This window comes from Bolinopsis microptera, chromosome 8 (assembly GCF_026151205.1).
Source record: "Bolinopsis microptera isolate Bmic1 chromosome 8, MBARI_Bmic_1.0, whole genome shotgun sequence".
NCBI lineage: Eukaryota > Metazoa > Ctenophora > Tentaculata > Lobata > Bolinopsidae > Bolinopsis > Bolinopsis microptera.
The window spans coordinates 5,736,698-5,749,676 of NC_087079.1; the positions used below are offsets into that span (position 1 = coordinate 5,736,698).

At 49.5% G+C, this 12,979-nt stretch overlaps 1 protein-coding gene across 1 annotated transcript in view; it reads left to right on the top strand.

The window, feature by feature from the left end:
- The window catches only part of LOC134820108 (mesocentin-like), a 29,232-nt gene that overhangs the window by 9,108 nt on the left and 7,145 nt on the right, over nt 1-12,979 (top strand). Inside the window, exons 8-9 of the mRNA XM_063830329.1 lie at nt 234-6,580; nt 6,696-12,948. Of these exons, the coding sequence (XP_063686399.1) occupies nt 234-6,580; nt 6,696-12,948 (12,600 nt within the window). The remainder of the gene's footprint in view (nt 1-233; nt 6,581-6,695; nt 12,949-12,979) is intronic.

The window sequence follows — 12,979 nt, forward strand, 5'->3', positions numbered from 1 at the left end:
AAGATATTTTAAATTTTTCAAGTAGGAACATGCTACGGCTTCTTAAGTCATAACTATGGGTAAAATTATGGTTTTTTATAACTTTGAATTATGATTATAAGTTTATTACAAAATTATCTAACTTCATATTTTCCACTCCAGTAATGTGGTAATCCGATTAGAAATTTATCAGATTTTATTTGTCAGATCTTGTTAGATTTTTATTTTATCAGATTTTGACCAATCCCCTGCAGGTAATCGCTCGAGGCCCAGGTATCACAGGAGTAGGCCTCAAGCTGGGCAAGCCAGCAGAGTTCGAGATAGATGCTTCAAAGGCTGGAGAAAACGGAAGAGACAAGATCAAGGTGGAGGTTCTCGGACCAGAAGGACCCGTTAAAGTCGACATGACTTCCAACGGGGATCTTACTTACTCTGGAGCCTACTTCCCTGAGGATGATGGTGAATACACCATCAAGGTCACCCTTCTTAACTGCTCCGTCCCTAAATCTCCCTTCAAAGTGGGAATATACGGATCTCAGAAGACCGATCCCAACAAAGTCAAGGTATCTGGACCTGGTATCACCGGTGAAGGTGTTTTGCCTGGTGACCCCGCTCCATTTATCATCGACTACAAAGAAGCTGGTCGTGGTCAGCCTCAGATTGAGGTGTTCGGACCCGACCATCAACCTCTTACCATCGTGGAGGACAACGACAAGAAGGAGGGTATCTGCAAAGTAGAATACCAACCTGGTGTGTTCGGAGAGTACACAGTTACCATCAAATACAGTGGTCTTCCTCTGCCAAACTCTCCATACAAGGTCAACATCAAGCCTACTGTGGATATCAGCAAAGTAAAGACCGAAGGCCCCGGACTGTCTAGGTGTAAGGTTGGAGAACCAACATGGTTCAAGGTACACACTGCTGGTGCTGGCAAGGGAGACCTTAGCGTTAAGATTCTCCAGACCGACGGCACTGAACTGGAACCCACTATCAACAATGACGGCAAAGGTACATACCATATTGACTACACTCCCATGATGGTCGGAAGCTACAAGGTGACAGTCACTTACGGTCGATGCAAGATCCCCAAGTCTCCGTTCACTGTCACTGTGGTTCCTCCTGGTGATGCCGGCGAGGTTATTGTTAACGGTGATGCCCTACATGGAATACGAGTAGGAATGACCGGCAGGCTCTTCGTGGATTCGTCCAAGGCTGGCAAAGGTGACCTCAAAGTTACCGTGATCGGACCCGACAACAAACCCGTAACTTCTGGACTTGAACTGATCAGAACCACTGATGGAGTTTCAGAGTATGGTGTCACCCCTGAAGTACCCGGACCTCATGTAATTTCAGTATACTTCTCTGGTACTGCAGTGCCAGGCTCGCCATTCGATATTACAGTCCAACCCAGTCTGGATATTGAGAGGATCAAGCTTATTGTTGACCGAGAGAACCCACCTAGGATTAACAAACAATACAAGTTCACAGTTGACTGCTCAGATGCTGGACCTGCTCCAGTTCTGTTCGGTTTTATCGGGGACCCGGATAACGACAATCCTGATAAACCTAGGAAGGACATATTGGTAATCGTGTGTGACGATAAGGGCAACCCAATCAAGGACAAGAAAGGCAAAGTTATCACTATTGATGTCAGAGTACTGAAGTCATCTGGTATTTGCCACTTCACCTTTACACCTGAGGTTGAAGGCCCTATCTATCTGAAGGTGCAGTATGATGGAAAGAATGTACCCAAGAGTCCACTTAAGGTCAACGTTAGCTCTTTCATTGATATGAGCAAGGTTCGAATCTATGGGGACGGTATTACCACTGATAAGCCTGTTAGAGCCAACAAGCCTATGACCTTTGTCATTGATGCCACAAATGCTGGAGCCGGTCCTATTAGTTTGGACTTCCTTTCAAAGCTTGGATTCACAATCGGAAAAGACAACGTACCCAAAGATATGAAGATCACTATTCTTGGGCCCAACGGCGAACCTATGACATGTGACGTAAGGAAGCGTACCGACAAGATCTTTGAAATCACAATTCTACCAATGCTTGTTGGCACGATGAACATCGATATCTTGGGAGCCAACGGTGAACATGCACCTAAGAGTCCACTTAAGATTCAAATCAAACCAAGTGTTGATGCTTCTAAGATTGTGATCGGAGGTGATGGACTTGAGAAAGACAAGGTACCAAGAAAGGACAAATTGTGTGCTCTCACAATCGATGCTCAAAAAGCTGGCAATGCTCCATTCTCCATTTCTGTCAATGGCAAGGACAAAACCCCTCTGTCATGTACCCCAACGATGAAACCTATTTACGGTACCACTCCCGTTAAATCAGGAACCCCAATTAAAGTTGGTACCAAACCCGGAGAAGAAGGACCAGCACCTGGTGCAGGTAAACCAGGATTTGGGCCTGACGGAAAGCCTACTCCTGGCAACTTCATCGCTCCTGATGGAACAATCAAAGATGATAAGAACCGACCGATCAAAGGCAAAGATGGCAAACCTCTCAAATGTTCTCTTGGAGGCGCTGGAAATCCCAATGCTCCTAAGACTGATGACAAGGGTAACCTTCTTGGACCAGATGGCAAACCTCTGATTGGATCTGACGGTCGTCCCGTCAAACCTGGTACTGGTCCTGATGGTCCCACTGCTGGTCCTGACGGAACTCTCTTTGGTAGCGATGGTAAACCGCTTCTAGGCAAGGACGCCACGCCACTCAAAGCTGGACAAATGCATGACGGAAAGCCACTCTGCAACAACGAGGGTGAAATCCTTGGACCTGACGGTAAACCTGTTACTGGTCCTGATGGAGAACCTCTTAAGGCCAACAAAACACCGTTGGGTCTTACGGTTCTTCCAGATGGTTCTCTTATGACCCCCAGTGGAAAACCTCTGTGTGGTCCTGATGGCAATCCTTTGAAATGCGGTTTGGACAGCGACAAGAAGCCTGTTATCGATGAGAAGGGTGCTCTCTGTGGCCCTGACGGTAAGCCTCTTGTTGGACCTGATGGAAAGTGCATCAAACCAGGTGCTGGAAGTCTCGGACCTATTGTGAAACCTGACGGAACCGTCACTGATGGATCTGGTAGACCACTGAAAGGTAAAGACGGAAAGCCTCTCATGGCTGCTATGGGATCAAGCGGAAAACCTAAAGTCAATGACAATGGTGATATCGTTGGACCTGACGGAAAGCCTCTGTTAATGCCTATCAAGAAAGGAAAGGGTCCTGGACTTACATTCCTGGCACCTGATGGAACTCTTTATGGTCCTGATGGAAGGCCAATCACAGGTGATGATGGCAAACCACTCAGAGCTGGACTTGGTCCTGATGGAAAACCTATCACTGACGACTCTGGCAGTGTTCTAGGTCCTGATGGAGCTCCACTCTCTGGACCTGACGGAAAACCAGTCAAGTTAGGTGATGGTCCTTTCGGTCCTAAAGTTGGTCCTGACGGAACAGTATATGGACCTGACGGTAAGCCTCTCACTGGACCTGGCGGTAAACCACTCACAGCCAAACTCAGTCCTAGCGGCAAACCAGTCTCCGATGCTTTCGGAAATCTCTTGGGACCTGATGGTAAGCCTCTGACGGACAAAGACGGTAAGCCAGTGAGCCCTGCATCTGATGGCCCCAGTGCCGGACCAGATGGTTCACTTTATGGACCTAATGGCAAACCATTAAGGGGTACAGATGGCAAACCACTCACAGCTGCACTTGGTTCTGATGGCAAACCATTAACCAACGACAACGGTGATATTGTTGGACCCGATGGTAAACCAGTCAAGGGACCTGATGGCCGACCTATCAAGGGACCTAAGGGTACTCCAATCAAAGCACCTGACGCCTTCCCAGGCCCCCACATTGGTGATGACGGAACTGTTACCAAAACTGACGGTGCACCCTTACTTGGATCTGATGGTAAGCCACTTAGAGCGGCTCCTGGAGGAAAGCCTCAGACTGACAAAGACGGAAACTTGGTTGGACCTAACGGTAAGCCTTTGGAAGGTGCTGATGGCAAGCCTGTTCCATCCAGCGGAGGACCATATGGCCCACTTGTTACTCCTGATGGTGATGTTGAAGGACCCGGAGGACTTCCAGTCATCGGAGCTGACAATGTGCCACTCGTCTGCGAACAAAATCCAGAAGGTATACCTTGCAAGGATGGCGAAGGAAACCTTATTGGTCCTGACGGTCTGCCTCTTCTTGGCCCTGATGACAAACCTGTCGTTTTCGGTAAAGATACAGCAGAAGATACCAAGCCAGATGAACAACCGTCTGACATCAACGTTGTTATCCTGGGACCTGATGATAAACCAGTTCCTGCTACAGTTAAGGATCTCGGTGATGGCAAGTTTGCCGTGCAATACGAACCAAAGGAAGAAGGTCCACACAGACTTGATGTTCTGGCTGGAGGTGAACATGCACCAAAATGTCCTGTTGAGGTTGATGTTAAACCGTCTCTCGATCTGGATAAACTAGCATATGGCGTCGGAGGTGGTCCAAGGGTTGGCCCTGATGGAACTCTCTACGGCCCGAATGGCAAACCTATTCTTGATAAGAATGGCAAACCATTAAAGTGTGCTCTTGGACCCATGGGTGGACCTCTCACAGATAAGGATGGAAATTTGTTAGGACCTGATGGAAAACCATTGTTAGGACCTGACGGAAAGCCCATCAAAGGACCAAGTGATGATACGAACAAATCAGGAAAGGGTCTTGACTTGAAGATTAACCCAAAAGATCTTGGAGTTGACAAGCTGAACATCAAGCCCAAAGGACCAAACGATGGAGATAGTCCACCTGGAGCCGCATGTGGCCCGTATATAGGAAAGGACGGACAAGTTCATACTCCATTAGGAACACCACTCCGCGGAAAGGACGGTAAGCCATTGAGGGCTACCCTCGGTAGTAATGGAAAGCCCGTCACCGACAAAGACAATAACCTTGTTGGTCCTGATGGTGCCCCACTTATTGCTCCTGATGGCAATCCTATCAAACTTGGAAGTGGACCTTATGGACCAGCTGTTGGTCCTGATGGAACTCCCTTCGACAAGAACGGAAAGCCTCTAGTTGGGCCTGATGGAAAGCCCCAGAAAGGAGACATTGGACCTAAAGGAAAGCCCCTTGTTGATAAGGAAGGTAACCTTCTGAATCCTGCTGGACAGCCAGTGACTGACAAGGCTGGAAAACCTTTCACTCCAGGTGCAGGTCCTCACATCGGACCTGATGGAACAATATACGACGACAACGGTGAGCCTCTGATTGGAAGTGATGGTCGCCCTACACCAAAAGCAGCTATGACTCCTGAAGGTACCCCGAAATATGACAAGGATGGTGGCATTCTTGGATCCGACGGGAAACCAATACGAGGTAGTGATGGTAAACCTCTTAAAGCAGGAACAGGACCTTACGCTAAACCTGACGGTGAGGTATTCGATTCTGACGGTTCCCCATCCAAAAACCCCAACGGTGAACCAAATCGTGCTGCTGTCGGCGAGGACGGAAAACCAGTCACTGATGCTAAAGGAAATCTCGTCGGTCCTGATGGCAGACCTCTCAAGGGACCTGATGGAAAACCTGTCCGCCCCAATCCTAATGGACCTAGTGGCCCTAGTGTAACTAGCGTTAAACCAGATGGATCTATGTTGGGACCTAATGGTAAACCCCTGAAAGGTGCAGATGGAAAGCCTTTGAACGCTGCAATTGGTAATGATGGCAAGCCGAAGAAAGATCCTAATGGAAACATGGTAGGAAAGGACGGAAAGCCACTCATTGGTCCAAATGGACTACCAATCAAACCTGGTCAAGGAGAATACGGCCCTAGAGTTGGACCAGACGGAACTGTCTTCAAGCCTAATGGTGATCCCGTACAAGGACCCAGTGGTAAACCAACAAAGGCAGGAATCGGTCCAGATGGAAGACCAATGGTAAATGACAATGGCAACATTCTTGGACCAGATGGAATTCCTTTGGCTGGCAGGGACGGCAAACCAGTAACATCGAGTGAGAATCCCTTCACCGGTCCAGATGGTACCGTATACAAGCCTGATGGTTCTCCCATTGGAGGAGGCAAAGGTGGAAAACCTTTGACAGCTGATCAGGACAAAGTTGGTCGTCCTAAGACCGACAAAGATGGAAATCTTCTCGGACCTGATGGTAAGCCACTCCGTGGACCAGATGAAAAGCTGCTCAAAAACGGCATGAAGCCGTACGTATCTCCAGATGGTGATGTTATGATGCCAAGTGGCAAGCCCTTGACTGGTAGTGACAAGAAACCACTCAAAGCTGGAGTTGGTCCAGATGGCAATCCTGATATTGACGACAAGAATTGCATCTTAAATCCTAATGGCCAGAACGTTAAAGGTAAAGACGGAAAACCAGTCCAGACTTCACCTAATGGACCGAAAGGTCCTGGACCAGGTTCTTACATCGGACCTGATGGAATTCTGTACGGACCTGACGGAAAGCCTCTCCTAGGACCTGATGGAAAGCCACTGAGATGTGCACTGGGACCAAATGGTAAACCTCTCACAGATAAGGATGGAAATCTGTTGGGACCTGACGGTAAGCCTCTTCTCGGACCCTGATGGTAAGCCTATTAAGCTGGGACAAGGACCTTATGGACCAACTACTGGACCTGACGGAACAGTGTACGGCCCAGATGGAAAACCAATCCTTGGACCTGACGGTAAACCTCTTAGGGCAGGTCTTGGTCCTGATGGAAAGCCATTGTGCGATGAGAACGGTAATCTGCTTGGACCTGATGGAAAACCATTGACTGACAAGAACGGAAATCCAATCAAACCAGGTGATGGCACAGCATTTGTTGGACCTGATGGAACAGTCTATGGACCTGACGGACATCCACTTCTCGGACCAGATGGCAAGCCACAGAAATGCATGCTTGGTCCAGATGGAAACCCTATGACTGATAAGGATGGAAATCTTTTAGGACCTGATGGCAAGCCTCTTAAAGGCCCTGATGGGAAACCAGTGAAGCTTGGTGCAGGTCCAGTTGTTGGTCCCGATGGTATTGTTTATGGCCCAGACGGTAAGCCTCTTTTGGGACCTGACGGAAAGCCTCTTGTGGCTGCACTTGGATCAAATGGTAAACCTCTTAAGGATAAGAATGGAAATCTTATCGGACCGGACGGTAAACCACTTCTTGGACCTGACGGAAAGCCATTGCATTCCGCTCCTGGTGGACCTGATGGTGCTGGACCGGGTCCTTATGCTGGTCCCGATGGCACTTTGTATGGCCCCGATGGGAAACCTCTCCTAGGACCTGATGGAAAGCCATTGAAGGCAGGACTCAACCCAGACGGATCACTCATGTTGGATGATAATGGTAACATCCTGGGACCTGACGGAAAACCTCTCATCGGACCAGATGGAAAGCCGATCAAACCTGGATCTGGCTACGGCCCAGGTGTAGGACCTAATGGAACTGTGTATGGTCCAGATGGCAAACCACTGCTCGGACCTGACGGTAAGCCCCTCAAGGCTCTTCTTGGAAACCCCAAGACTGACAAAAATGGGAACCTCCTTGGACCTGATGGAAAGCCTGTTCTCGACAAAAATGGCAAACCAGTGCCAGGGGATGGAAAGCCATTCATCGGACCCGACGGAACATTGTACGGTCCTGATGGGCAGCCACTTTTGGGTCCTGACGGCAAGCCTCTTAAGGCAGGTATGGGTCCAGATGGAAAGCCATTATTTGACAAAAATGGAAACCTCTTGGGACCAGACGGAAAACCATTAGTCGGACCAGATGGCAAGCCATTCAACAAAGGAGCTGTTGGTTCAGATGGACAAATTTACGGACCTGATGGCAAGCCTCTTACAGACAAATATGGTAATCCTCTGAGAGCAGGATTAGGAAAACCAAGGACAGATAAGGATGGAAATCTGATAGGCGAAGACGGCAACCCAATGTTGGGACCTGATGGTAAGCCACTCAGGCCTGGACAGTTGCCTTATGTCGGACCTGACGGTACTGTCTATGGTCCTGATGGTAAGCCTCTGCTAGGCCCCGATGGAAAACCATTGAGAGCTGGTCTCGGACCTGATGGAATGCCCCTTTACGACCACAATGGTAATCTCCTTGGTCCTGATGGTAAGCCACTTCTTGGACCTGACGGACTTCCAATCAAGACCGGACCTGGTCCTCACGTTGGTCCTGACGGTACTGTGTATGGTCCCGACGGAAAACCAATCCTTGGGCCAGATGGTCTGCCTCTTAAGGCTATGATGACTCCTGATGGAAAGCCGTTCACAGATCCTAATGGCAATCTTCTGGGACCAGATGGCCGCCCTCTTTTGGGACCTGATGGAAAGCCATTAAGAGCCGGTCCAGGTAGCAGAGGACCAAAAGTTGGTCCTGATGGCACAGTCTTTGCTCCTGGAAACACAATTGGCCCAGATGGTACCGTATACGGTCCTGATGGCAAGCCAATTGATAACAGCAGTATCCTGGGACCTGATGGAAAACCACTTCTTGGACCTGACGGCAAGCCCGTAAAGCTTGGCGGAAAACCATCAATCGGCCCTGATGGCACAGTCTACGGACCTGACGGCAAACCAATTCTTGGTCCTGATGGCAAGCCTCTAAAGGCAGGTCTCGGTAAAGATGGAAAGCCATTATTTGACAAAAATGGAAACCTCTTGGGACCAGATGGAAAGCCACTTTTGGGACCCGATGGTAAGCCTCTAACAGGTGGGGCAATTGGACCTGACGGAACTGTGTTCGGACCTGACGGAAAACCAGTCCTCGGACCTGATGGAAAACCACTGAAAGCCGGTTTGGGACCAGATGGACGTCCTCTTAAGGACCACAAAGCTCCTCCTAGCACTGACAAAGATGGCAACATTCTTGGACCCAATGGAAAACCTCTTGTTGACAAGGATGGAAACCCTGTCAAGATGGCTGGCAAGCCTTACATTGGTCCTGATGGAATCCTGTATGACGAAGAAGGAAATCCTCTCCTAGGACCAGACGGAAAGCCTTTGAAGTGCGGTCTTGATAAGAATGGTAAGCCATTGTTCGATAAGAATGGTAATCTTCTTGGACCAGATGGTAAACCACTGCTCGGACCTGACGGTAAGCCGCTTAGCAAGGGAGCTGTCGGACCAGACGGTACAGTATATGGACCTGATGGCAAACCTATCATCGGACCAGATGGTAAACCACTTAGAGCAGGTCTGGGACCAGATCCAACAACGCTCAAAGCTCTGATGAGTCCTCCTGATACAGACAAGGACGGAAATCTCCTCGGTCCAGACGGGAAACCACTGACTGATGCAAATGGTAACCCAATCAACGCCACTGACAAACCTTACATCGGACCAGATGGTACATTGTATGGCCCAGATGGGAAACCTCTCCTAGGACCTGACGGCAAACCCCTTAAATGTGGTTTCGACAAAAATGGCAATCCTCTCTTTGACGAAGATGGTAATCTTCTGGGACCTGACGGAAAGCCACTCGTTGGACCTGATGGTAAGCCATTCAACAGAGGAGCTGTTGGACCTGACGGTAAACTGTTTGGCCCTGACGGTAAACCAATCTGCGACAAAGACGGAAATCCAGTGTTTGCTTCTCTTGGAGCTCCTAAAAAAGACAAGGATGGAAATCTTTTGGGACCTGACGGTAAGCCTCTTACAGGACCCGATGGCAAACCAGTTGGTGAAGGCCCCGAGGTCATCTTAGGACCCGATGGAAAACCACTCAAGGCTGGATTAGGACCTGATGGCAAGCCAAGGCTTGGACCAAATGGTGAACTTCTGGGACCAGACGGAAAACCATTAGTCGGACCAGATGGCAAGCCTCTAAATGTTGGCAATGGCCCATCTGTTGGTCCTGATGGCACAGTTTTCGGACCTGATGGAAAACCTTTACTTGGACCTGACGGTAAACCACTCAAAGCTATGCTTGGCCCCGATGGCCAACCAATAACTGATAAGGATGGTAACTTGATTGGACCGGATGGAAAACCATTGGTTGCCGGTGACGGAACAAATGGTGGTCCAAAGGTAGACAAAGATGGAGCTCTACTCGACAAAGATGGTAAACCTCTTCTCGGACCGGACGGCAAGCCACTTAGATGTGGTGTTGACAAGAATGGCAATCCTCTTGTAGATAAGGACGGAAATCTTCTTGGACCTGATGGAAAGCCTCTGATCGGAGCCGATGGTCAACCTATAAAATGTGCTCTTGGCCCAGATGGCAAGCCCAAGAAGGACAAACATGGTAACCTTCTTGGACCAGACGGCAAGCCTATCATCAAACCTGGAAACCCAGTATCTTCTGGAAAACCTGCATCTGGTGGTCCAATTGTTGGTCCCGATGGTACTTTGTTGGGACCTGATGGTAAACCACTTCTCGGACCTGATGGCAAGCCACTCAGAGCAGGACTTGGACCTGACGGAAAACCACTTAAGGATGCTAATGGCAATCTCCTTGGACCTGACGGTAAACCACTTCTCGGACCTGATGGCAAGCCTATCAAAGGAGGAACATCTATGAATCCAGATGGTACACTCGCTGGACCAGACGGTAAACCTTTGTTAGGACCCGACGGTAAACCTCTGCAAGTTGGAGTAGGAAAGCCATTAGTTGATGAAAATGGTAACATGCTCGGACCTGATGGCAAGCCCTTGTTGGGACCCGATGGTAAACCAGTGAAAGGACCAATTGTGTCCCCTGATGGAACTGTTTTGGGACCAGATGGAAAGGCTCTATTGGGACCAGATGGTAAACCTCTGAAGGCTGGAGTTGGACCAGATGGAATACCTCTTGTTGACAAGAACGGAAATATCCTTGGTCCAGATGGAAAGCCACTGCTGGGTGCTGATGGAAAGCCTCTGAAGGCTGGATGTTTAGTGTCCCCTGATGGCACAATACTTGGACCTGACGGTGCCATAATACTCGGACCTGACGGAAAGCCGCTACATGCCGCTCCTGGTGCTCCTTTGACTGACGATAATGGCAACATACTTGGACCTGATGGTTCACCTCTTGTTGGAACTGATGGCAAGCCAATCAAGGCTGGAATCCCAACAAACGGTCCTATGTGTGGACCAGATGGTACCCTCTTGGGACCTGATGGTAAGCCAATCATTGGAGCTGACGGCAAACCTCTGAGAGCAGCTCTTGGACCAGATGGGTTACCTATGGTTGACCAAGACGGAAATCTTCTTGGACCTGGAGCAAGGCGTCTACGTGGTCCTGATGGCAAGCCAATACACGCTGGACCATCTGTTGGTCCTGATGGCGTTGTCAGGAGCCCAGATGGCTTCCCAATTGCTGGCGCTGATGGTCTGCCTCAGATTTGTATGATGGACGACTTTGGTAAGTTGATGTGTGCACCTGACGGAACACTCATGGGAGAAGATGGAATTCCCATCATCGGACCAGCTGGCAAACCTATCAACGAACATTGTGCTCCTCCAAATGGACCTCCCACCGGACCTGACGGCACTGTCTACGGCCCTGATGGTAAACCTCTTCTCGGACCTGACGGAAAACCACTTAAAGCAGGTCTCGGACCCGACGGTCTTCCTTTGACAGACAAGGACGGAAATCTCCTTGGACCTGACGGAAAACCATTAAAGGGACCTAACGGACAACCAGTACGAGCAGGACCATGCGTTGGACCTGATGGAGTTGTTAGACACCCAGATGGCACCGTTGTTAAAGGTTTAGACGGCCAGCCTATCAAGGCCGCAGTTGGACCTGATGGCAAGCTAATGGTAGCCCCTGATGGAACTCTTCTTGGACCTGATGGCAAGCCACTTTGTGGACCTGATGGCAAACCAATGAAACCTGGCAGTGGTATTGGACCAGATGGAACTTTGGTCGGACCAGACGGTCAAGCACTTGTTGGACCAGACGGTAAGCCTCTCAAGGCAGGTCTCGGTCCTGATGGAAAGCCACTTCTTGGACCTGACGGAGCTCTACTCGGACCTGATGGAAAGCCATTGGTTGGACCTGATGGCAATCTCATTGGTGCTGATGGTAACCCGCTACTTGGACCTGATGGTCGACCTGTTCGTCCTGGAACAACAGTCGGACCTGATGGAACAGTTTTCGGACCAGACGGCAAAGCTTTATTGGGACCTGATGGAAAACCACTGAAGGCTGGTCTTGGCCCTGACGGCAAGCCCCTTAGAGGACCAGGAGGAGAACTTCTAGATGAAGACGGTAATCCTCTTGTTGATGAGAACGGTAATCCTATCAAACCTGGAACAACAGTTGGCCCCGATGGAACCGTGTACGGACCTGATGGTAATGCACTCATTGGACCTGACGGCAAGCCTCTTAAGGCTGGTCTAGGTCCCGACGGAAAGCCACTTCTAGGACCTGACGGATCGCTTCTTGGACCTGATGGTAAGCCACTTCTTGGACCTGATGGTAAACCTGTTGGTCCTGGCAATGATCGAACTCATGCTACTGGTCTTGGTCCTGATGGAAAGCCTCTTGGACCTCTTGGTGCTGACGGAAGACCTCTGCCAGTTGAAGAGGGAGGTGATATGACAGTGATGTGTGTTGGACCTGACGGAGATCTTGTTCCAGTAGAAATCATCGAGAACCCTGACGGAACCTACTCCGTAAAGGCAGCTCCTGGAATAGAGGGCGACTATGTTGCTGACATAATCGGGCCTGATGGCAAGAAACTCGCAAGTATTCCATTCCATGTTGAACCCCAGATCGATGCCAGTAAGGTTAAGATTAACGGTGATAGCATTGATGGAGTCGTCAAGAAAGACAGGCCAACAAGCTTTGAAATTGACACCACAGATGCCGGAAAAGGACCATTCACTGCGTCACCTTACGAGCCGGAGACAGTCAAGAATGGAGGTATTCCCGGAGTCGGAGACAAAGACGGACCCAAGAGTCCTGATGAGGAAGATACTGACATCAAGGTTGCTGTTATCGGACCCAACGGAGAACCAGTCGACTGCACAGTTGTTGACAAGGGTGACG